Genomic DNA, 23992 nt, shown 5'->3' with positions numbered 1-23992 from the left:
CCTGAGACACAGGTAGGGGTGGTGGGGGGGGGGGGATGCTTGTCCCTGTTATTTATTGATGTGTTGATCGTATAACCATTTGATCTTTTCTCATCCTCTCCACAGAGGCTGGATTTCTCCGGCATCGAGCCGGACGTGAAGCCGTTCGAGGAGCGCTTCGGCCGGCGTATCGTGGTTGGCTGCCACGATCTCACCTTCAGTCTGCAGGGCTGTGTCAGCGAAAAGGGTGACGGCGTCCTGACCAACGTATGCCGTCACTCTTTCGCTTTATTTGTCTCACTCGGCCCACCTGATAAATGTCTGACTTGATTCACTAACAATGACGAACAACCCCCCCTCAGCCTTCCCTTTTGCTCATTTTCAGGTGGAGCCCTTCTTTATCAGCCTGGCGCTTTTTGACATCTCCAAAAACTGTAAGATCTCCGCCGACTTCCATGTGGACCTCAACCCGCCCTGCGTGAAGGAAATGCTGACCGACACCGTGGGCCAGCTGTCGCCTTGCTCGGACTCCGAGGGAGGCGGCGGAGGAGGAGGCAGGCCTTTAATGAGCGGGGACCCGGCAAATGGGGACTGCCTGCCTGTCCTTCAAAGAGTGTCAGAGGCTCTGCTGCATTTCCCTACGCAGGTAAAAACGTGCCCGTAAGCGTCGATCAGGGACGAGAGTTCAAGGGCAAACCTGACCTGAAGCTCACAACAGATTTCGCCAGCGTCTTCTCTTCTACTCTAGGCCATTTTTTCCGTCACCAACCCCCATGCTGATATCTTTCTGGTGGCCCGTGTGGAGAAGGTGTTGCAAAATGGCATCACCAATTGCGCCGAGCCATACATCAAGGCCTCTGACATCAACAAGGTCTTTGTTTGCCCTAAAAAGACACTTAATATGCGGAACATCGTGCTCATCGCTGATTGTCTTGTATGCCGTCCTCCGTGTCGTTCCAGACCGCTCAGAAGGTCCTCAAGGCGGCTAAACAGACGTGCCAACGCCTGGGCCAGTACAGGATGCCCTTTGCTTGGGCTGCGAAGTAAGACGGCGGCAAATTCCAAACATTCCGTCAAGATGAGACTTTCAGATGTTGCCACAATGTGTCACCCCCGCCAGGCAGGTGTTTAAGGACGCTCAGGGCAGTCTCGACATGGACGGCAAGTTTTCTCCTCTTTACCGCCAGGACAGCGGAAAAATCTCCACTGATGACATCATCAAGCTGCTGGCTGACACCAGGAAGTGAGTCACGGACACTCCCGTACTATTTTAGCTTTTTAATCCCTCTGGAAATGTCTTTTCCTCCCCATACGTTTTTTTTTTGCATTTTATTTTAATGTTTGTCTTGATTCCAGACCAGAGAAGAGCAAGCTCCAGACCATCCCGGGACAGCTGAATGTCACCATTGAGTGTGTCCCACCTGACTTTTCAAGTATGTACTTTTGTTGTCAACACACCGCAACCAGACACTTTGGCATCAGCTCAATCTCGCTGTTCTATGCTGTTTTATGGGAAGGTTATGTAGATAAGACACACCGTCTGACTGAAGTCAAGAGTGGTTCTTGTCACACCCTTGTCCGGAATGGTACAACACTATCTAAAAAATCACACATTGGGGCAGCAGTGCGCTTCTGTTGCGTTATGGTGTCTCTCTCTATTGCGCAATCTCTGTCTCGAGAGGGAAGTTGTGTGCTGCAATGTAACTGTTTTCGTTATTTACAGTGCATTTTTATTCAAACCCGCTTTGCTTTGCTTTTGGAGAGACGGAACATGTGGTTAAATTGGAATGTCTGAACCCCCCCCAAAAAATGTGTCCATTCATCATCTGGTGGAGGACAGATTCATGATAACCAGCAATTAGGCAGTGCCAGGCTTCGCTCTGATCTCTTCATGCGTCAGAGTCAGAGTTCTCACACTGAGCGGATTTCATCCGCTTCAGAATATGCTTGAATTCCGATCGCAGAGATTTCGACCAAAGAATAGTGACATGTGCCAAGAGTACACGATTCCTGCCATTGGAATGCAAACAAAAAAAAATTGAGAGATGGACAAAAAAACCTGGTGTGTACATGCTTCCCTCCCCAGACACGGTGACATCCTCTTATATTCCCGTGAAGCCATTTGAAGAAAGCTGCGAGCGCGTATCCGTGGAAGTCGAGGAGTTCCTGCCCGAGGAGGCCAGGTACAACTACCCCTTCACCACCTACAAGAACCAACTCTACGTCTATCCTCTGCAACTCAAATATGACAACCAGAAAAGCTTCACCAAGGTGCGTTCGCCTCACAATCAGCGTTCTCAAGGGAGGATTCACAGGTTTTGATTCATGCGAATGCTTTTACCTACGCTAGGCTCGAAACATTGCCGTCTGCATACAATTCCGGGATTCCGATGAAGAAGGTGCAAGCCCTTTGAAGGTGAGCGGCACGCAAAGCAACTCTGTTGGCTTTGTTGATGGATTCTCAAAGGAAACGAGCGAAGAATGATGAACACTGCAAAAGTGTCTCATCAGAAGTACCCTTGAAGGGGCAGGAATTAAGAAGAAGCCAAAATGAGGGCTCAGTGTTGGTTCCTCTCCTGGAGACATGGCCACATGTGTCAATTATTTAGGGGTGGAAAGTGCCGTCAAAGCACAGGTGATTGTTGTTCGTACTTGTCCCGATTTTTTTTTTTTTTTTTGGCCTCATGTTGTATCATGATGGTTTGAAAATGCCTGCACATAAGATAGGAGGCAGCAGCTGGCCCCCCGCCTTCAGCCCTTACACTGAAGCAGGTAATCTGGCCTGCCATCAGACGGCTTATCACCGCGCCAGTCTTGCAGTTTTGCTATGTTGGTACGAGGCAGCATGTTTCCACCTTCTTAAATTGGAAGCTGGAAACTCCTCCTAATACCAGTGTTGTGTCTGTTAGTGTTGAAAAAAATGAAGCTTCAAATTTGCTTCATGAACCAGTTGTATTTTTATGACTCCATTGTTGCTTTCAATAAAGTACTTTAAGTGTACTTTCAGCCCAATGTTGAAGAGAGAGTGCCATATAGAGGAGTCACTTTAATGCAGTCATAATTAGAACAAAGAGAAAGACAAATGTTGGGAGCCAATGTTTTTGGTAAATTTAGTCTGAGCCATATAGGTTCGCTCAGTCAGTCAGTAAAAAAATAAAATAAATAAACAAATATATTTTTGTGCTTCAGTGCATCTACGGAAAACCAGGAGACTCACTCTTCACCAGCAGTGCTTATGCAGCTGTCCTGCACCACAACCAAAGTCCAGAATTTTATGATGAGGTGAGATGCTTCTGAATGAAAAAAAAAATATATATATATATATATATATATATATATATATATATATATATATTCACTCACACACGCATATAGAGTGAAAGAGATTGTCAGTATAATCCAGAAGGACCCCATATGGCCTAAAAATTTGATGGATAGGATTTTAAGACCACCATCCCCCCCACACACATTAAGAAATATCCCCAGCCCCTGCACCGTATTACACTGACATGCACGAGCACACAAGATTTACAACTGCATGCTTCAAATCACGGGAACCAAAACAATGCTTCAGAGACAGATGAGTATTTAGTGTCATAGATGCCTGCCTCGTAAATTGCTGAGCTCTGTTGTCATCACATTTACTGTATTTGGACTTTGAAGTTCCATTTTGCTCATTTGCTACCCCCTGGTGGACCTTCCATGGCCTTTGTGGTGGCTCTGGAATGTTTGGCCCCCGGGGTGGCGAAGAGAGTAGCAGGAATGGAGGATGCCCATTCATCACAGTGTTGTGTGTTTTTATGTCTTTTGTTAAGAGTTTTGAGTCTTTATTGTAGCACCAATGCTAGTCTGCATGTTTTATAGAATATAAAGTACTCATTTTGGTCAATAGGTGGCAGTACAAGACCACATTTCTGCTTGGGTGACCTGAAGTTGTAGATTACTTGGAGTGCATGCTCACAGACATTTTCTCATAGCCACGTAGAACTGGCACAGGACAGCGTCACAGACTCGGGTTCGGACAACATTTTAATTGTCATTCAACTCTAGGAAAGTGACCATTTTTTAGTAACTGTACTTGAGGATCGTTAATAGGATGTCTTCATAAATCAGCCACAGAGCACAAAGTGGACGAAACTATTTTTGCCTCTCGTCATTTATTTGTATCTTCGAATATCGAGAAAAGTTGTACAGTCCACGCTCCCTCTCACTCTGCCCAAATTCACCTTTTGTCACAAACCTTGTGGCCCATGTCAAATGTCATTTTTAGTGGTCTATTTTTTATTGTTTTTGTCAAGTGGCAGGCCGTAAATGGCCCCCGGGCCATGTTTTGGCCGTTTTACATGTTTCCGTCCTTCCACACACCCGAATCAAATGATCACAATCGTTATCGAGTTAACTGCTGGCACAGTAGGACGCAACCCTTTTCTTCTTGAAAGGAGTGGGAGCGAATTTGAAACTTTTTAAAATGTTTGTAGACACCGTGGAGGCAATATCAGCAACATTTATGATCACATTTTAAATTTAGGATCGATAGATTCGTTGCCAAAAAGCAGGGTTGGCAACTGGGGTGGCGAAGCATTTTCTGAAAGTGGCGGCTGCCACCCTGTCACACCGCGTCGGCGATACATGACCTGTATATTGACTGACTTCATGATGCCACGCAGGTAAAGCTGGAGTTACCCGTCCACTTGCACGAGAAGCACCACATCCTCTTCACCTTTTACCATATCAGCTGTGAATCGAGCAGCAAAACCAGCAGCAAGAAAAGAGACGGTGTGGAGTCTCTGGGTATGTTTTTTTTTTTTAAACAATTTTTTGCACTTGACGCCTGTTGGCGTTCATCATTTTCTTCCTGGTGTGTTGTCAGTTGGTTACTCCTGGTTGCCTTTGCTGAAAGACGGCAGGATGCAGTCAACAGAACTGCAGTTACCCGTCGCTGTCACCCTGCCTGCCGGATATCTGGGTCAGGACACCAGAAAGGTTTGTGGGGAAAAAAATAACGAAAAAAAACTTTTTTTTTTTTTTTTTTAAATCACCGCATTTGCATCTTGCTCACGTGCTGACGCTTAAAAATGTCAACATCTACACAGTCTCAGCCAGATATCAAGTGGGTGGAAAATGCCAAGCCGCTATTCAAAATGAGGAGCCGTGTCGTATCGACAATATATGCTCAGGTAAAAAAAAAAATCTTCTTCAAGGGTGCACATTTGCCTGGACTCTCAAAATGAGTCGTGTTAATTCATGTGTTTTTTGTGTCGGGTCAAATTTCAGGATTATTCTTCTGAGAATACCCAAATTGTTGGGTCTGATTAACTATTGGTTCAAATGGCTCACACAGTATGTCCTTTGTTGTTTGTGTTGGGTCATATTCTTGGACTTTCTTGAGACTAACCAAATTGTTGGGTTAAATGAACCCAGTGTTGAGCTATTGGGTTACCAAATTATATTTGCATGAGCAGATCTGATGAATACTGCACTTTTTGGGGTTATTCATTTAACCCAAAAAGTTGGGTCGGGTTGACCCAAGTAGCTGTTTTGTTCCTTTTTGAACTCGTAACTGGGCTACATGAACCCAAAAGAAGGTTATTTTTTGTGATTTTAGAGTGTGGCCATTTGACGGTTTGCTGTTTTGTCCCCAGGACCTCCATCTCCACAAATTCTTCCTGCACTGCCAACTCATGAAGAACACCTCAGAGGACACCCGGGCAGAGCTTATCAAATACCTGAAGGTCAGACTCTTGAAGGATTTCGGGTGAAGACGTCGCGAATGTTCCCGTGAGTTCTCCTTTCATGCCTCTATCCTCAGTGCCTACACGCCATGGAGACGCACGTCATGGTCCACTTCCTTCCCATTGTGCTCATGCAACTCTTTGAGGTGCTCTCAGCAGCCGCCAAGGAAGGCCAGGAGATTGCCGTCAACTCTCTCCGGTCAGTTCATCGCTTGTCTGTGTGAAAATGCTCCCGGGCCATCGTTTGCATTCCATCGTCACAAACCCGACGTCCTTCTCTGTCCCTGCAGCGTGATCATACATATCGTATCTCGGTGTCACGAGGAAGGACTCGAAAACTACCTGCGCTCCTTTGTGAAGGTTTGGCTGCTCTGTGGCTTTTGATAGGACTCGGAGTTCATTTGTTGACTTTTTTTTTCTTTTCTCAGTATGTGTTTGTATCCCAAAACCCCGCGCCTGGGAAAGCAGCATATCCCCACGAGGTGCTGGCCACGGCGGTCACAGCCGTCCTCAAGCAGACGGCGGATTTTAACACCAGCAACAAACTGCTCAAGGTGCGAGTTGTGATCGCGACAATGAACAGCAGGGGGCAGACTTGCCTATGGAATCACTTTTCATATTAGGCTCTCCAGTTGATAACCTCCTTTAGAAATTCGCTTGTCGTAATCAAAACCACTTCCTCTTCCTCATTTTCATCTGTAGTATTCTTGGTTCTTCTTTGAAACAATGGCCAAATCGATGGCCCAGTACTTGCAAGAGGACCACCGAATGAAGGTTGGGACTGATTCATCATGCTCGCATCTGCGCAGCAACCAATTTCACGTGACGCGACGTGCTTTCAGATGCCGCGAGCCCAGCGCTTTCCCGACACTTTCCATCAGGCCCTGCAGTCCCTGGTGCTGTCCATCATGCCTCACATCACCATTCGCCACACGGAGATCCCCGAGGAAGCCCGCTGCATCAACCTGAGCTTGGCCAATTTCATTAAGGTGCGCGGGCGAATTACAAACCTATTCCCAGTGCAGCTTCGCTTCATCTTCTGGCCCACTTCTTGCTCCGCAGAGGTGTCTGACCTTCATGAATCGGGGATTCGCTTTTGGTTTGGTCAATCACTACATGTGCCACTTCAGTTTCAAAGATCCCAAGGTACGCGCGCACACAGTCACTCGCAGCAAACGTGCCGCTTTTGGGTTTTTTCAGAAACACTCGTGTGCACGCGTGTCTCCTCCGCAGGTGCTGACGGAAATGAAGTTTGACTTTCTGATGGTAGTGTGCAACCATGAGCACTTCATCCCCCTCAACCTGCCCATGGCCTTTGGGCGCACCAAGCTGCAGCGGGTGCAAGGTGAGCAAACCGCACGTGTTGAAGTCCGATTGAAGGCTGCAGGTCTGCCACGTCCTCACCCGCATCTCCCCACATTGATCCGCTATTAACCGTTCCACTCTCTTTGCCCACTTCGTTAGGAACGTGTTTTCAATGTCATGCAAAAAAAAAAAAAAAAAGAACGACGTTGTTGTTTTAAATGGCATTTGATTGGGCCACATAGTGCAGGTAGCGTGTCATCACGATCCTAATGTTGATGCATTTTCTGTACTGTACATGCTGCATGAATGATGAATCGCATCCCCGATATCTTGATTTGTACCCAACACCCTTCCCGTCTGTTTTATTTATTTTTTTTTTCTTGCTTGTGGTCAGATTTTATTCCGTATGCGACGGAGCTTTTTGGCCCTGTAGGTAGGTGATGCTCACCGCGCCGTACCTTTACCTCTGCCTCCCGCCACGCGCGATCACCGGCACCTCCTCCGGCTCTCTGCACCCTGCACTCTCGCTTCCATTAACCCTCACTCGCCGAGTGCACGGTGCCAATGCTGAATGGATGCTTTTGTCTCGTAGAGGTGATGAGCTTTGCTTCTCTGGGAATCCACTCACATTCTTAATGAACACGTTTCTCTCTACGGGGTCCGACGTTAACAGCGGCTCGATGGCCCGGGGCCAACCGAAGTTCATTTATGCTGGCCACAACAGGGCACCAATATAAATGTCATAAATGAAATGAATTGAAGACATTCTTGTTTTTTTAAATGTCTAATATTCAATCTTTTTAATTTTGTACACTTACATTCAACAATCATCTGCGATGTGAATCATCTCTGCACGTTGAATTGCCGCCATTCATCGACAAATTGTGCGCTACGGACTCGCGTGCATCTTGGCCGCCGAGTCTACACGCCTCACTATTTCACCCGCAGGCAGGACAATCTATATGATGATAAATTTTGTGAGGTATTGTTTTAAATCATAATATCTAAATACCGGGGAGTAAGGTGCATGGATATTTTTTTAGGCGGCTGCCCTGATCTCCCGTACTTGCATTCATTTTGGCCACTGAGACTCCACCCACAGGTCGGCCTACACATATAGAAGCATTTTGAATTTTGTTAGGTATTGTTGAAAATCCAGACCAGCGCCAATTCTGGCAGGGCCCCCACAACTTGACTCACCAAGGTTTAATGTCGGACCCTTCTATAAATATACAACATGTGGGACATTAGTTGTTAAGTTGAGGTTTTGTCTGTAACTGGGCCCCGATGTCGATCGCTGCCGTTCGATCTACTTTCCAGCGGGCACTCGGTTATCTGGGATGCGCTGCCTGTTCTGATATTAACACAGCATTATGGCCTTGCACTCGGTTGCTTCCTGTCTTTAGATTTCTGCTCATCTATGCTGTTATGGAATTATACATTTCCCGTGTCAGGAAATATATAATGAACTGAATTCTCCTCTCTGGAAATTTTCAGACCCTTTCAGACCCCTTTCAAGTACAGTCAATATAAAATGAGTAGCTGGGATTAAATGTGTGGCGTCTGAAAAGACGTCTAAATACATCTTTGGGAGTGAATGAGTTAATGAATCATTTTGTGTGAGGGGAGGGGGGGTGGGGGGTGTCTGAGCCCGACACACGATCACCCACAACGATGCTCCCACTTGCACTCATGATTGAGTTTAAGCGTAGACTTTGCAACGTAACCGTAATAAATAATACTGCACGGTACTCTTTGATTGTGTCACTCAACTCACCTCAACTCAACTCAACTATATTTATAGAGCACTTTCAAAGTGCTGTACATGGAGCAACTAACATATACGACAATAAAGCAATAAATCAGTAACAAAGATGGTAGTGAATCGGCTCTGAGATATTTCACAAGAAACCCGTGCTCTGAAGGCCTCATTTGATTGTTTGAGCCTGACCTGCTGTGTTTCCTGTCCCGGGGTCACCACAGAGCAGAGTCTGGAATTCAGCTTGACTGAAGACTACTGCCGCAACCACTTCCTGGTGGGCCTGCTCCTCCGAGACGTGGCTGCGGCCCTGCAGCAGGGACCCGAGGTGCGGCAGCTGGCCGTCGGCACGCTAAAGAACCTGCTGATCAAACACGCCATGGATGATCGCTACACAGCCTTCAAGGTGAGGGTGGTGGCAGACCTGACGCTGACCTCAAATGATTTTTTTTTTTTTGAACATGTTGCGCAACATATATGTTTTTTTTTTTTTTTTATCAGAACCAGCAAGCCAGAATCTGTTTGCTCTACCTGCCACTGTTTGAGTTGCTCTTCCAGAACCTGAAGCAACTCTCTGCCCAGCCATACATTTCCAATCTCAACGTGAGTGCCCCTCGAAATGAAAATGAGATCCTGTTCAGATTCTTTCGACAAAATGGAAATGTTACTCGCAAAGGGCTCGAGAGACGACCTTGTGTCAGGCGGCTCTGCGGATAGCAGGAGAACCAGCGCTGCTCTAGACAAGGACCACAGTGAGTTGACAAGACACCTGCAAACCGTTCCAGGAGAACCAGTTGAAGGCATTCAGACAATCTCAATTAGATAGCCGTCGTTTATTTTGGTGGTGATAGAGTTTGTTATCGTTATCAGGCCTGCCGCTCCTGAATGGCCATGTTGTCAGGAGGGAAGACTCCAGAGGATCTCTATTTATGGATCCCGGGACACCAGATAGCATTGACGTGAGTTTTTTTTTTTTTTTTTTTTTATAGCCGCTGTATTTGGCGTTGCCCTGGCAACATCTAAACTAGATTTGTTTGAGTTGTTAATCATCAATGAAATACATATACACGCACGCAATGTTTTGAATGTCATTTCGCAACGTTTTGAACGTCATTTATGGTGTTTCCATTTGCATCCTAGCTTGCGTTTTGAGGGAAGCTTAATGATTTACTTCATGAGACATTTTCAAGTCGCATACATTGTTTTGTTACATGTGCAGTTGCAGCGACGTAGTTCCACCGTGAGCAGCAGTCCCGGGCCCCGCAAGAGCAGACTGGGCCCTTATGAGATCAGGGGCCTCCTCCTCACCTTCTTACATGTAGTCAAGACCTTGTCAGAGGGTCGGTGGCATTGGTGGCATGACATGCTGAAAATGACAGTGATCATAAACTACAAGTGTTTTTTTTTTTTTTGTTTTTGTTTTTTTTTTGTCCACAGACACTCTCATGGCCTATTGGAACAAACTTAACCCTCAAGACGTTATGAACTTTCTCAGCTTGCTTGAGTGAGTAGCTTCTAATTAGATGTGAAAAATGTCACTGATGGGCCAAGAACAACTTGAAACTGCAAGGCTAAACTGTGCATACTTGCATCGCAGGACCTGCCTCGTTCAGTTTCACTACATTGGGAAGAGGAACATCGGCAGGTGAGACGTGACAGCAGCGGTTTTCCTCAAAACATGTTTTGTAATTTGACTGAGACCCCACCCCTTGTGTGCCGTCAAGGAGTCAGGAGGTGTACGCGTCCAAGTTGTTCTCTTCTGACAGGAAGTCGCAGACAATGCCGGCCATGCGCTGCAACCGAGCGAGCACTCTCCAGACCAAAATAAACCAGTTCGGCACCATGGAGGCCTCGCTCACTCTCAACATAGGTGGGACACGCACTGTACACAATGTTGACACTGACCGGCTACGTCATTAACTACGTGATTGCCTGCATGTTGTCATGCGATCCAATAGACTGGATGGTTAAAAAAAAAAAAAAAAAAAAGTGATTCAAAAGCACAGAAGGTTGAAGTGCACGCTGAGTCATGTTTGCCAGACATTCCCTGCTCATAAAAAGTGTGTTCAACCTTGTCAGATATGCATGGAATTTGTACACAAACATAAAATTCTTTTTAAAGCTATTTAAGTCGGGCTGAACGATTTGAATCACAATTTTTTTCCCCCTGTAATATTGCAATTGTGATTTATTATATGATTATTCTTTCAAGGCACTCAGGTTTTTTTATGTATGTTTTTTTCGCACAACCAATAAATGAATCTGTCTTAAAAATAAATGTATGGTTTTATAGGTTTGGTCACTAAAATAAAGGTAAACAGTTTATGTACTTGGATTAGAGTTGTTAACTGACTGAGCACTTTGACTTGAAGTCCTTTAAGCGTGTGTGTGTGTGTGTGTGTGTGTGTGTGTGTGTGTGTGTGTGTGCGTGCGGTTCAGGGATGGGTGCGTCCGAAGCGGAAATCCATCACCAGGCTCTGCTCGAGGGCAACATTTCCACCGAGGTCTGCTTAAGTGTCCTGGATGTTCTTTCGCTTTTCATCCAGTGCTTTAAGGTGCGCGCGCACGCTCGCTCTTTGCTGCATCGTAGCGAGAGCCGTTTCTAATATTTTGGCCGTGTCCTCGTCAGAACCAGCTGGCCGACAGCGAGGGTCACAACGCGCTGATGAGGAAGGTGTTTGACGTTTACCTGACCTTCCTCAAAGTGAGCCCATCGGAAGCCGCCCTCCGGCATGTGTTTGCCGCGCTGCGAGCGTTCATGAACAAGGTCGGTGAAGCTGCGGGAGCGAAATGACTCAAGATGTTGATTTTGAGTCATGACGCTCGCGATGAGTCACTCTGAACTGGGTTGAATTCAAGATATCTCCCAAAAAAAAAAAAACCCCAAAATTGACCAAAATGCTCCCTGGTCAGTTCCCCGCAGTACTGTTCAAAGGTCGCGTGACCCTTTGCGAGCTTCTGTGCTGCGAGGTGCTCAAGTGCTGCGTGTCCAAGATGGCCTCGCTGAGGGCGGAAGCCTCGGGGCTCCTCTACCTGCTTATGAGGAACAACTACGAGTACACCAAGAGGAAGACCTTCCTGCGCACACACCTGCAGGTAAAGCCCAAGCCCAACTTTGCTTCTGGCCCGGCGACGTTTCTCCTTTTCTCATCTTTCTCGCCAGATCATCATCGCGGTGAGCCAGCTGATCTCCGACGTGGCGCTCAGCGGAAGCTCGCGCTTCCAGGAGTCGCTCTCCATCATCAACAACTTTGCGAACAGCGACAAGGCCATGAAGGTATCGTCTGCATCTTGTCCAGAGATGCCGGCCACGAAAGTTATGCGTTACTCTCAAATAATTCCAAAATAAATCATTTGCAGTGAAGCATTGTGGGACTTGACAATTTCGTATTCCCGTCCGGGAGAGTGATGTCACGAATGTGCTGTAACACGTTTCAACTACATGAAAGATAACAATCGAAGAAGGAAAGACATTCGCGTTTTCAAACTGCAAATGCGTTTACGATTTTGAGTTTGTGTCAGCTAAAGGAAGCATTCAAGTACATTGCCCATTCCTGTTGACAAAGTGTTATCTAGCTTCAAAAACACTACCATCCATCCATTTTCCGATCCGCTTTATCCTCACAAGGGTTGTGGAGGGTGCTGGAGCCTATCCCAGCTGTCTTCGGGCAGTAGGCGGGGGACACCCTGAACCGGTTGCCAGCCAATCGCAGGGCATACAGAGACGAACACGCTCTCACTCAAACCTTAGGGACAATTTAGAGTGTTCAATCAGCCTGGCATGCATGTTTTTGGAATGTGGGAGGAAACCGGAGTACCCGGAGAAAACCCACACAGGCCCCGGGAGAGCATGCAAACCCCACACAGGAAGGCCGGAGCCGGAATCGAACCCACGACCTCTGTACTGTGAGGTCGACGCACTAACCACTGGAGCACCGGGCCGCCCAAAAAACACTATCAGAACATCAAAATAAAAAAAGATAAATCTTGGATGCCCATTCAGAAATGTAACGATTATATTGATACACAATGTACATGAAGAATATGGAAAAAACGATTTATAAATGTTGCTGGTATGAACAGATAAATATGTCAGGCCAAAACAGACTGCCTTATAAGATATAGATTTATGTTGTGAGGTCAAGAACCACTGTATTGTTTTTTTTTTTTTAATTAAAATAAATAAATAATTTCTTATGTTAATTTTTTTAAAAAGTTGCCTTTATTTTCTTTTGAACGAAAACCTTTTGAAGCCAGTTCATCAGTATAGTAGCGAAGTTACTTTTTCAAGGTTACCGTGGCATCACTGATCCCGTCAGCTTCAACGTCTTTAGTCCACAGGGTTCCCCTCGGAAGTGAAGGGTCTAACCAAGCGTATCCGTACGGTGCTGATGGCCACGGCCCAGATGAGGGAGCATGAGAAAGACCCGGAAATGTTGCTGGACCTGCAGTACAGCCTGGCCCGGTCCTATGCCAGCACCCCCGAGCTGAGGCGCACCTGGCTGGACAGCATGGCTCGGGCGCACCTCAAGAATAACGATCTCTCCGAGGTCAAATTCACTCGTCTCTACCGAGCTTTCTGCAATTGGAGTCGGATTTGCATTCACGTGATGGTGGTTTTCTCCACAGGCCGCCATGTGTCACATTCATGTGGCTGCGCTGGTCGCCGAGTACCTGCACAGGAAAAGTATCCGACCCATTTTCAAAACATACTGTGACATCATTTTTTGTTTGTTTGTTTAACTTTTGCCTTTACTTCCCAACGGGCAGAGTTGTTCCCCAGCGGGCTGGCCGCGTTTAAGAAGATCACGTTTAATATCGAGGAGGAAGCCGCCATGAAGGAAGACACGGGGATGCAAGACGTTTATTACACCGAGGTTCTTTTTGACAAAGCGCCGGCGCCAAGTGTCGACCGTCGCGAAGTCAACCGTTTTGCTTTTTGCCGCTTCTCGTCAGGAAGTCCTGGTGGAGCACCTGGAGGTCTGCGTGGAGGCTCTGTGGAAAGCCGAGCGCTACGAGCTCATCACGCACGTCGCCAAACTGGTGATCCCCTGCTACGAGAAGCGCCACGAGTACGAGGTAGCGGAACGGCGATATCATTGCGCGCCGTCACGTACGACTGTGCGTCCAACGCAACCGCGTCCTTGCAGAAGCTGAGCCGGCTCTACAACACACTGCACAGAGCCTACAACAAGGTCATGGAAGTGATCCAAACGGGTCGAAGGCTGCTCGGGACCTACTTCAGAGTTGCCTTCTATGGACAGGTGGATTGATTATTATTATTACCGTATTGGCTCGAATATAAGACGATGTTTTTTGCATTGAAATAAGACTGAAAAAGTGGGGGTCGTCTTATATTCGGGGTCTAGACATTATACCCATTCACGACGCTAGATGGCGCTAGATATCATTGAAGCGAATACTGAACTTGACTCCCCAGGCCAAAGCGAACCCCTGTCACGAAGAATAAAAATAAAAATAGCAGTAGCACGAAGAAGAAAAATAAAAATAAAAAAAAAACAGCGGTAAGAAATAAAAGAGAAGAAAATAATAGAAGAGATAACAGAAAATGGAGAAACGTAGCGACAATCTGGAGAAAAGTGGGTCGAAGTTCGGCCAGGTTTACCGGCAGCTCAGGAGAAGTTATGGTGTAAACTTCAAGATGCTTTTTCTCTCAAATATATTGTTATAATCATTTGTTTATTTTCTGTATAAAAATTAATTTGGTGTTCAAAAAGTATTTTTTCAAACTTGAGTCTTGAAAAAGAGGGGGTCGTCTTATAATCAGGGCCATCTTATATTCGGGCCAATACGGTATTTGTTTTTTACTCCATCACTGCGTTGGGGGTTTTGTCATAAGATCGTGAAACTTTTGACTAAAATGTGAACACAATATAGGTCAATATATCTTACTCACAAAAAGCCAGTTGAACTTCATTTGACCTTCTCTAAAGTTGTCAAAATTTTCAGCGCTTTTTGCACAACTTCCCATTCTCTCACAAGAAGCTCATCACCAAAATTTCCTAACATCAACTACTGTCAGCCCTGCAAGCCAGCACGTGTTTTTTTTCCACAGGGCTTCTTCGAGGAGGAGGACGGGAAGGAGTACATCTACAAAGAGCCCAAACTCACCGGCCTTTCGGAAATCTCCCAGCGCCTGCTGACGCTCTACGGGGAAAAGTTTGGGCCTGAAAACGTCAAGATCATTCAAGACTCCAACAAGGTGCGTCCTAGCTTGTCCCCAATTCAGTCTGCCCCCCCACCCTCCAAAAAAAACCAACTCATATGAGAGCTCGCGTCCCTCCAGGTGAATCCCAAAGAGCTGGACCCCAAGTTCGCCTACGTGCAAGTGACCTTCGTCAAGCCCTACTTTGACGAGAAGGAGGCGCCGGAGAAGAAGACGGATTTTGAGAAGTGCCACAACATCAACCGCTTCGTCTTTGAGACGCCGTACACGCTGTCGGGCAAGAAGCACGGCGGCGTGGAGGAGCAGTGCAAGAGGAAGACGGTGCTCACAAGTACAGTACAAAACATCGGCTCGGAGCATCCGCAATCGAATCACGACCACGCGGAACCGCATTTCAGGGCGTATCTATTTCGTTCAAATGCACGAGGCTTCATCAGTGCACAAATGGCCGGCCATTAGTCTGGAAATTGAATCTAATGAGCTTTTTCTCAAGAGAGGCTTTCCTCCTTTTCCACTCTACCCGTTTCAACGGCTTTGTTACTTCAAGTGCGTGTTTCCTCAACTTTACAAACGCGTGGCATCCGTGTATACTTCCGCATGTACCAGACTGGCGACTCAGCGTTTCTCTCGGTTTTTCCCTCAGCCGCCAACACCTTCCCGTACGTAAAGAAGCGCGTGGAGGTGGTCGGGGAAAAGCAGCTGGACCTGCGGCCGGTGGACGTGGCCATCGACGAGATGAGGTCTCGCACGGCCGAGCTGCACAAGCTCTGCTCCAGTGCCGAAGTGGACATGATCCAGCTGCAGCTCAAACTGCAGGGCTGCGTCTCCGTGCAGGTCAGACGCTTTCCCGTGTCGGGTCAGGGCGGGTCGTCGCCGCGTGTTTGCCGCATGTTGTCGTCGTCATCGTTGCAGGTGAACGCCGGGCCCATGGCCTACGCCCGAGCCTTCCTGGATGACAGCAAGTGCAACCAGGCCAGCAAGAAAGTGAAAGAGCTTAAAGACGTTTTCAGGCAAGTCACCCGGGGAGTGGAGAAGATCAATACGGGTAATTGGAGGCCAGTGAATTGAGTGTCGCCTCTTCTGGTAGACGTTTTGTGGAGGCCTGCAGCGCGGCTTTGGATATCAACGAACGTCTGATCAAAGAAGACCAGTTTGAGTATCATGAGGGCCTCAAGGCCAATTTTAAAGACATGGTGAAGGAGCTCTCTGACATCATCCATGAGCAGGTAACCCCGGGCTGCGACCGGCTTGCGCTTTCATTCCAAGCCTCCCTTTCATAAGCAGGCCCGGACAGCTCTGGCAAAACCCGTGTTACAGTACCGTTGTTTTCAGCCAGAGATATTGAGCAATGGTGCCGAAGAGACTTAAACACATCATTTCCTTTTCCCCATTGTGGTTCCCGAAAAATGTATTGCAAACATCACAAAAAGGCAGACATGCCAACTCTGTGTGTGTGTGTGTGTATGTGTGTGTGTGTGTGTGTGTGTGTGTGTGTGTGTGTGTGTGTGTGTGTGTGTGTGTGTGTATGCGCGTGTGTGTGTGTGTGTGTGTGTGCGCGCGCGCGCGTGTGTGCGTGTGTGTGTGTGTGTGTGTGTGTGGGGGTGTGTGTGTGTGTGTGCGTGTGTGTGTGTGTGTGTGCGTGTGCGTGTGTGTGTGTGTGTGTGTGTGTGTGTGCCGTTGCAATCATTTGTGCAGTCTGTGTGATTGTGACATCAGGGCACCCTCGTTCGTGTTCAAACGAAGTGTTCTAACTCGACTTTTTCTTTTTCCAACTGTGCTCAGCTTTAAGGAAAACAGGTAAAAAAAAGGAAAGAAAAGAAAATGGAACAAAACTTTCAATTAAATGTCATGACTTTTCATTTGTGATTTGACTTAGCATCCACGTGCTTTTTTTTTTCCTCTCTCTATCGCAGATCTACCAGGAGGGCATGATGCGCTCGCTTCTGAAAAACTCCCTCAACGTGTTCCGAGCCATCAGCGGCACCTCGGCTGACCACGGCTGAAACTCCGAACAAGAGGGACGCCTCTCTTAGCCCGCGCAATACAAGGCCAGGACGCGAGGCTGCATCTCGACCGGATGAGCACGTTTCGGGGTGTCACGGTCAAGCCGTAACGGAAGAATGTAGAGCGGCATGCCAGATTGGAGTGATGCTCAGATGCACTGCTTTCTTTTTTTAAACTTCTTTTCAAATGACAACACACCGCAGAACTGACTTGTGTGCGCCTTTCCAGTCCAGGCAGGACACCATTTTGTTTCTCTCTGACAAAGCTGCAAATGCGCTTGCACGGCTATTCAGCAAGGTTTGACTTCACCGATCAGTAATGTAAACAGACGGGGTCGTGTTGAAACAGAGTCAAGTTGCTTCAAATGTCAACAATGATTCATGCCAGACTGGACCTGCGTTGCACCTGGAAAAGTGGCTTACATTTTATGCTGTTCAAGTATTTCACAAGTGCTACACTGAATAATAGCCAAGCAGGTGGTGTACATAAGGTGGTTTTCATCACCATTTCATTCTGTGGTCGTGCTTGTAAATACCGCGTGTATTTATATTTGTCACATGTTGGACTTTGGAGTCCCAATGTGCGGTTGTTGACTTTTTATTTTTATTTTTTTTGTCGTTGAACATTGCATTGTACACAATATATGTGCTTTTCACATGCACTTCGTTGTACAGTTGTCTCCCTCCCCATTAAAGCAAGTGAAACAAAAGCCTTCCTTCTTTGGACAACAGGGGGATTGTTAAAAAAAAAAAAAAAAAGTTTTGTGCGTCCATGTGGGTCAACTTCTGTGTACTTGACGCACATGATTAACCTCAAGTGTTGTCTTTTTTTTTTCCCAGCGTCTTCCCATGCAAACACCAGTCAGTGAATATAACACATTCGTTAAAAAACGCAACCAAACAATGCAGTGCAGCCACCATTACACACGACGCGGACATCGCTGCGTTTTTGTGAGCAATATGTTGCGCGTGTGCAGTGTGGGTGGCAATCGTGTGAGGAAACTGCCGGGATGGACGTCCCGGTCACTTTCCACGCACTCTCCACCCACCGTCGTTTTCCCGGCACACAATAACGCGGGGGACAGCGCGTTTTACTCCCCTTTCCCGTGCGCGTTTCCCCCCCTCACGTTTTACGACGATCGTCCCTCGGCGGTTGAAAATGTGACAACATGAGCGGGAGCGAAGACGTCGGCGTGCAAAACATTCGGAAACAAGAGAGAATGTGTTTGGTGGCCGTTTTCTTCCACTCGGTCCTGTCTTTTGCGCTCCACGGCGAAGCAGGTAAAAACCTATAAAGCGGTCTTATTTCGGTCGGCAACACACGTAGAAAAGTGCGCAAATGGATTTGAGTTGGTCGGGAGCCCCGACGCGTTTATGGAATCAAAGTACAAACAGACGCTGCGAACTACGCACTTCGCCGTATTCAACTGAAAGGAAAAAAAAATACTCCTCGAACGCGATCTACGGCCAATCATTCTTTGAAGTCGTTCATGCGGATGTGTGGCTTTTCATGGATTTTCATCGAATGTGCGGCAGTTCCAGTCTTTTTGTTTGTTTGTTTTAGACGCATACCATTTCGTTCCCTGCTGTAAACAGCCGCTGCCAAATGAAAAGTGTGTTTTCTCTCGCTCGAAAGCAGCGCAACTCACTGACAGCACAGTGTTTGGTTCCAGTTCGAAAATCTATGGAAGAGTATTACATTCACCTGAAAAAAAATTATATATATATATTTCTGAGTATTTTTTTTTTGAGGTGGCTTTGTATTTTTTCTGTTTCATGGAATATTTTTTTTAGGCTGAGGGCAACTTTGCCGAAAACGCCTGAAAAAAGGTGCACCCAAAGTAAATTTGTAGCTGTTCGTGAACCATTTGGAGTATCAGCATAGTTTTGGTCTCTTTTTGAAATATGCAAAATGTTATCCTTTTGGGTTTTGCATATTTCTCCCAAACAGTCAGAATCTGTGTAAATACTCCTGTCACTGAACTATGGATGTTTGAAAACAGGGGGGGGAAAAAGGCGAATCTTATGTTCATCTAATTTCTTTTCACAAAATCCGCCTTGAAAATGAATTTACAATGTTGATTAGGACTCGAAAGCTTGAGGTCTCCCAAGTTCCAGTTCAAATTTGACAATTATAAAATGTTGGGCACCATTCAAATCTCCAGAAATTCAACTTTTAAAAGATGTCTAACATGTTCACACTTGTGTACTCAGCTGACGACATGCATCAGCAATTTGTTTTGATAGATGACGGAGGGCCCCTCGGTGGGCCGTCCTAACTTCAGAGGGTTAAACATATTTTTCGTTTTGTTGGGGTGAGGAATCAGTTTTCAGATTTTTTTCCCCCTTTTTCAGAATATTTATTTATTTTTTTTAAATTTTGTTTCTCAGAATTATATATATATATTTTCAGTTTTTGAAAAGTATTTCTATCCCCTGGGGTGGTCCAGTGGTTATAGCGCCAACCTCACAGTGCAGAGGTCGTGGGTTTGATCCCGGCTTCGACCTTCCTGTGTGGAGTTTGAAAGTTCTCTCCGTGCCTGCGTGGGTTTTCTCGAAGTACTCCAGTTTCCTCCCACATTCCAGAAACATGCATGGCAGGCAGATTGAACACTCCAATTTGTCCCCAGGTGTGAGTATGAGCATGGATGGTTGTTCGTCTCTGTGTGCCCTGCGATTGGCTGGCAACCGATTCAGTGCGTCCCCCGCCTACTGCCCGAAGACAAGCTGGGATAGGGTCCAGCACGCCCCACGACCCTCGTGAGGATAAAGCGGATATGTATTACCCAACCCAAACTGAGTCACATTCCCAACATCAAGTTGTTCGTCATCTGGAACTTTGCTGACAAGAACTCACTTTAGGACTGCTGGGGTCAATTTGGTCACAAATGCGCCACCATCGGGCATAAACAAATTCTTGTTTTTTTTTTTTTGTTTTTTGTTTTTTAAACACCTCATGCCCACAGGTCGTCTTCCTCCACCGACGGAGCTATCGCACAAGTGGCTTGACCCGTTTACGGTGAACGTGTATTGGCGGAAGCCCAGCCAGCTGCCGGACTGCTGCGACGTACAGTACAGACATGGGCCGCACAATGTAGGAGACGCAAACAGATTCTTTTGAGACGCTTCTGAGGTGTTCAATAACTCAAATGTTTGTCATATTATTTATTATGTCAGTTTTGTACAGAATGGACAAACTTTACGGAGACTCTTCTGACGGATGAAGCCGGCTCTTCCGGCTGGAACATCACAGTCCGAACTGAGGAACTGCAGAACTGCGGAAAGAGCGCGAGTGCGCCGGCCTCCATAATCATTGACGCCCCGCAACCTCGAGGTATAAAATACGAGGTCGTGGGTCGGCATCTTTAAATAACTCATTATTTCAACAGGGAGCCACGTTGCCTTTCATTTTCACGCGATTGTAAGCTGTCATCTGTGAGGCGTTAGCATTGTTTGATTTTAGTGTAGTTAATGTAGCATAAAATGTTCCGATTTTGACTAATCCAAAATAAGTTCAAATATTTTATTTCAATGTTGCAAGAGCACTATAGTCTTCACATATCATTTTAATAAACACGTGATTGTTAGATGTCATCAGGTTAGCGTTAGCATTATTTTGAATATAGTTCATGTAGCATGTAGCATAAAGCGTTCATTTTTTTGACTCATCCAAAATAAGCAAAAATATTTGATTTTAATGTTGCAAGAGCACCATAGTCCTCAAATTTCATTTTAACACACGATTTTAAGATGTCTTCTGTGAGGCGTTAGCATTGTTTGTTTTTAGTATCCTTCATGTAGCATGAAACGTTCAAATTTTAAATAACCTAAAACAAGTAAATTTTCATGTTACAAGAGTACCATAGTGTTCAAATTCAGAATCACATCTGGAAAAACTAATACAAATGTGTCGTATTCTTTATTGTCCAAGTCACAGAGAGCCACAGCAGAAGACGACTTAAACGATTTTTCAGCGTCAACAAAAGTGAGATTGATGATGTTGTTGATATATTGCTTGTGTTTTTCACGTGACCTTGTCACCCTTATCATTTCTGGTCAAGAATTTCCACATTTGTAGCTGTAATTCTACGTGATTAACGGTTAGTCGACGCCAAGCTTGTGGAATTGTCAAGTTGATGACTTGATTGAAGACAACAACACAACAGCTCGAGGGCGATGAACATCCGGTCAGTCACTTCTTGTTTTTTTGGACTTGACAGCTCAGCTGGTGACAGACTTCAAATGTTTATACCGAGCGGACAAGACGAATTGTTCCTGGATCCCGTGTGATCCCGCCGTTAACCTGACTCTCTCTTACAGGTGAGGAAAAATGTACAAAAGCTGAGTAAACATCAGGCAAACAACACATTTGGATCGTGTGCCTTGATGCCCCACTCTCACCCCCACCCCTTCGCCCCTTCTCTGGTCGTCGCAGGATTTGTGGCAGGTCTGCAGAAAGCAGGCAACAGTTGCAGGAGTGCAAGCAGTCTTATCACCACCCGGGCAGGCACGGCTGCTACCTGAGCGCTGACTTTGTCTCCAAAGACGTCTGCATGCTCTTGAGGAGCAACGCTTCGATGAGAACGTTTAAACTTCAGGGAGGTCTGTTCCGCATTCATTCCGCAGATGACAAAAGTACACGATGGGAATTGTGCTGAAGACGTTTGCTGTCTTTCTCTCAGCGGTTGACCCCCCAAAGCTGCACGTTAGCGTTGAAGGTGACAAGCTGAACCTGAGCTGGACCCCCCCGGAGGTGTCCAATGACTGCAGTTGGACCTACACGTTGTGCTACAGCAAATGCGATGAACGCGAGGTACTTTTAATTGAGAGTTTAACCCTTTCATGCACCACTGTCTGTAATAACCGGTGTTACTGAGAAGGTAAAAAAAAAAAAAAAAATGCTATATCTTCATCAGTGACTTTGTTCATCTTTTTGATACCTAGACTTGCAAGCACTTCATTCCACATGGAGAGACGAGGCAGATTGCCTACGACAGGAGGTGCCGGTATGAGCTTCGTTCTCAGGTCACAAGTGGCAATTACTGCAGAAAAATGCAAAGCGACTTCAGTGCAGTTGTAGTTCATGGTAAGGAAACATCAGCCACGTGCAAGTCAGATTTACAAATTGACTAGTTCGACATCGTCAAAAATTTGCTTTTAAATTTGCAGTCAGATCTTTAAAAAAAAAAAAATAATATTGAATGTTAACAAACATTCTTATCACACGCATACCAGTAATATTTGGCCATAAAAAATATTATTTACTGTGGTTTGGTCTCTCTTTCGATTCAAAAGGTTGCTAATTAAACGACTCAATGTTATCCCCCCCCACCCCTCAAAAAAAAAACATCAATTGTCATTCTGGCATATGATAAAATGTTTTGTTCATTTTTAAAATGATTTGATTGTCATACTCAAATACATTAACCAAAAAAGCTCAACAAAAAAGTAACAAAAAAAAGGAAAAACAAAAACGCATGTACAGTACATGTAGACACACGTATACAGTATACGCGTATATATATAAACACACATCTACAAATATATACACACATATTATATACTGTACACATACGCATACATACACATGTCCCGTACACACACACACACACACACACACACACACACACACACACACACACACACACACACACACACACAGATATATGTGTATATATATATATCTGGGTACATTACTCATACAATTGGGACATGAATAATTTCCGTCTTAATAATTTATTCATATCCCAGTTGTATGAATAATTTGGGCTTGGCTGTCTAAAGGGTCACACAAAAATCGGTTATTTTTCCTGTAAAAGTCCTTTTCTTCTTTGAACTTCAAAAGTCTCTCCATCTAAATTGAGATTATTTTATAGATGATCTTCTTTTCCGCCGTAGTAGTGAATGAGCCCAGGGTATCAGTGACAGCAATGGCCATCGCCGTCAGCCTCGTCTTGTCCGTCGGGGTCCTTTTGGCTTGCTACTGCTTCAGGAGGTGCGCTCGACAAATGTGTGTGTCAAAGTCTCTGAAGAATTTGGGTCTAAAGCTGGCATGTGATGGTGTCTTGGCAGGCACCGGGCCGTTCTCTTTCCCGCCATACCCGACCCATCAGCAATATTAAAGGACATGATGATGAGCGGAAGCACGGAAATTAAAGTAAATAAAAATATTTGAGTCCATTATTTTCTGACCACCAAAGCACTAACTTTGTACTCTTTGTTCTTTTTTTAAAGGCTTCCGCAAATTTTTACACCCCTGTGCCAGAAGCCATTCAACCGTGTAAAATTATGAGAGCTCGTGAAGTCATCAGCCCCTGTGAGCTCATAAAACACAACCCGCAGGAGGAGCTTCCGCGTTGATGAGAAGCTCAAATGGTTCCAAGCTGGATCACAAGGATATGGACCTTATCATCCTCAAAGACTATGCCAGTCAGGGCGTACAACGGCTGTGTTTTTCACTGTCCCTGGGACTTGGTGGCAGGATTTGTCAGCAGCGTGTCAAGTGTAACTGCTGCATTAGAAGAAAGCAAAAAGCTGCTGGAAGAGTTTTTACATGTGGAGGACCCCCCCCCCCACACGCACACACACACACACACACACACACGAGATCTTAGGAGATTTTTTTTCTTTTTTTTGCGTGTGTCCAACTTGCACTTTGTTCAACTCAGGAAAGCCGTTATTGTCATTGCAATTAAATTATATGACCGTCTGCCTTTGTATATGAAACACATAAATAGATCAGGTAAGACAAAACCGCCATCATTCAAAATGAACAGAGCTGTAATAGCCCTGTTCCCTTGCTCATTCACCATACACTATGCGACCCGCTGTTATAGAGTGCAATAAAGGAAACATTAAGTCGTCAAATGTATTTATGTAGCACTTAATTACAAAAATGTCTCAAAGGGCTTCACATGCCCACAGTTGACAAATATTAACGTCATCCCCTGATCCGAACCCTCCAGGAGAGCAAGTAAAAATCCACCCCCCCCAAAAAAAACACCTTGAGAAGGGGCCGCAGATGGGG

The 23992-nt window shown here is 45.8% G+C and overlaps 2 protein-coding genes across 4 annotated transcripts in view; both read left to right on the top strand.

Annotated features, from left to right (window-relative positions):
* The window catches only part of dock11 (dedicator of cytokinesis 11), a 26663-nt gene extending 8956 nt beyond the window's left edge, over nucleotides 1-17707 (top strand). Inside the window, exons 11-54 of one of the 3 annotated variants that reach the window (XM_019868670.1) lie at nucleotides 106-246; nucleotides 365-625; nucleotides 728-850; nucleotides 940-1022; nucleotides 1100-1222; nucleotides 1336-1412; nucleotides 2066-2250; nucleotides 2330-2395; nucleotides 3169-3261; nucleotides 4647-4770; nucleotides 4850-4962; nucleotides 5073-5156; nucleotides 5622-5711; nucleotides 5789-5910; nucleotides 6002-6071; nucleotides 6140-6265; nucleotides 6414-6485; nucleotides 6554-6700; nucleotides 6774-6857; nucleotides 6945-7056; nucleotides 7411-7449; nucleotides 9000-9181; nucleotides 9277-9378; nucleotides 9452-9527; nucleotides 9646-9734; nucleotides 9995-10115; nucleotides 10213-10279; nucleotides 10373-10420; nucleotides 10500-10645; nucleotides 11215-11330; nucleotides 11411-11542; nucleotides 11689-11871; nucleotides 11939-12052; nucleotides 13110-13325; nucleotides 13405-13462; nucleotides 13546-13652; nucleotides 13732-13854; nucleotides 13926-14039; nucleotides 14852-14998; nucleotides 15083-15293; nucleotides 15606-15796; nucleotides 15875-15972; nucleotides 16050-16188; nucleotides 16876-17707. In XM_019868670.1, the coding sequence (XP_019724229.1) occupies nucleotides 106-246; nucleotides 365-625; nucleotides 728-850; nucleotides 940-1022; nucleotides 1100-1222; nucleotides 1336-1412; nucleotides 2066-2250; nucleotides 2330-2395; nucleotides 3169-3261; nucleotides 4647-4770; nucleotides 4850-4962; nucleotides 5073-5156; nucleotides 5622-5711; nucleotides 5789-5910; nucleotides 6002-6071; nucleotides 6140-6265; nucleotides 6414-6485; nucleotides 6554-6700; nucleotides 6774-6857; nucleotides 6945-7056; nucleotides 7411-7449; nucleotides 9000-9181; nucleotides 9277-9378; nucleotides 9452-9527; nucleotides 9646-9734; nucleotides 9995-10115; nucleotides 10213-10279; nucleotides 10373-10420; nucleotides 10500-10645; nucleotides 11215-11330; nucleotides 11411-11542; nucleotides 11689-11871; nucleotides 11939-12052; nucleotides 13110-13325; nucleotides 13405-13462; nucleotides 13546-13652; nucleotides 13732-13854; nucleotides 13926-14039; nucleotides 14852-14998; nucleotides 15083-15293; nucleotides 15606-15796; nucleotides 15875-15972; nucleotides 16050-16188; nucleotides 16876-16965 (5205 nt within the window). In that variant the 3' untranslated portion in view covers nucleotides 16966-17707. Of the gene's footprint in view, nucleotides 1-105; nucleotides 247-364; nucleotides 626-727; nucleotides 851-939; nucleotides 1023-1099; nucleotides 1223-1335; nucleotides 1413-2065; nucleotides 2251-2329; nucleotides 2396-3168; nucleotides 3262-4646; nucleotides 4771-4849; nucleotides 4963-5072; nucleotides 5157-5621; nucleotides 5712-5788; nucleotides 5911-6001; nucleotides 6072-6139; nucleotides 6266-6413; nucleotides 6486-6553; nucleotides 6701-6773; nucleotides 6858-6944; nucleotides 7057-7410; nucleotides 7450-8999; nucleotides 9182-9276; nucleotides 9379-9451; nucleotides 9528-9645; nucleotides 9735-9994; nucleotides 10116-10212; nucleotides 10280-10372; nucleotides 10421-10499; nucleotides 10646-11214; nucleotides 11331-11404; nucleotides 11543-11688; nucleotides 11872-11938; nucleotides 12053-13109; nucleotides 13326-13404; nucleotides 13463-13545; nucleotides 13653-13731; nucleotides 13855-13925; nucleotides 14040-14851; nucleotides 14999-15082; nucleotides 15294-15605; nucleotides 15797-15874; nucleotides 15973-16049; nucleotides 16189-16875 lie in introns of all 3 variants that reach the window. The other 2 variants (XM_019868669.1, XM_019868671.1) reach the window with 2 other exon arrangements.
* Nucleotides 17708-17997: 290 nt separating this feature from the next.
* il13ra1 (interleukin 13 receptor, alpha 1) lies at nucleotides 17998-23833 on the top strand. Its single transcript, XM_019868668.1, has 10 exons — nucleotides 17998-18246; nucleotides 19932-20059; nucleotides 20143-20299; nucleotides 21186-21285; nucleotides 21401-21567; nucleotides 21648-21778; nucleotides 21910-22051; nucleotides 22864-22960; nucleotides 23038-23122; nucleotides 23200-23833. The coding sequence occupies exons 1-10, from the start codon at nucleotides 18135-18137 to the stop codon at nucleotides 23323-23325; spliced, it is 1245 nt and encodes a 414-aa protein (XP_019724227.1). The 5' UTR covers nucleotides 17998-18134; the 3' UTR covers nucleotides 23326-23833.
* Nucleotides 23834-23992: the final 159 nt, after the last annotated feature.

The sequence above is a fragment of the Hippocampus comes genome, unplaced genomic scaffold (assembly GCF_001891065.2).
Source record: "Hippocampus comes isolate QL1 unplaced genomic scaffold, H_comes_QL1_v1.1 scaffold382, whole genome shotgun sequence".
Taxonomy (NCBI): Eukaryota; Metazoa; Chordata; class Actinopteri; order Syngnathiformes; family Syngnathidae; genus Hippocampus; species Hippocampus comes.
Note: the sequence above shows the minus strand (reverse complement) of the source record. Positions and strands in the feature narration are given on the sequence as shown.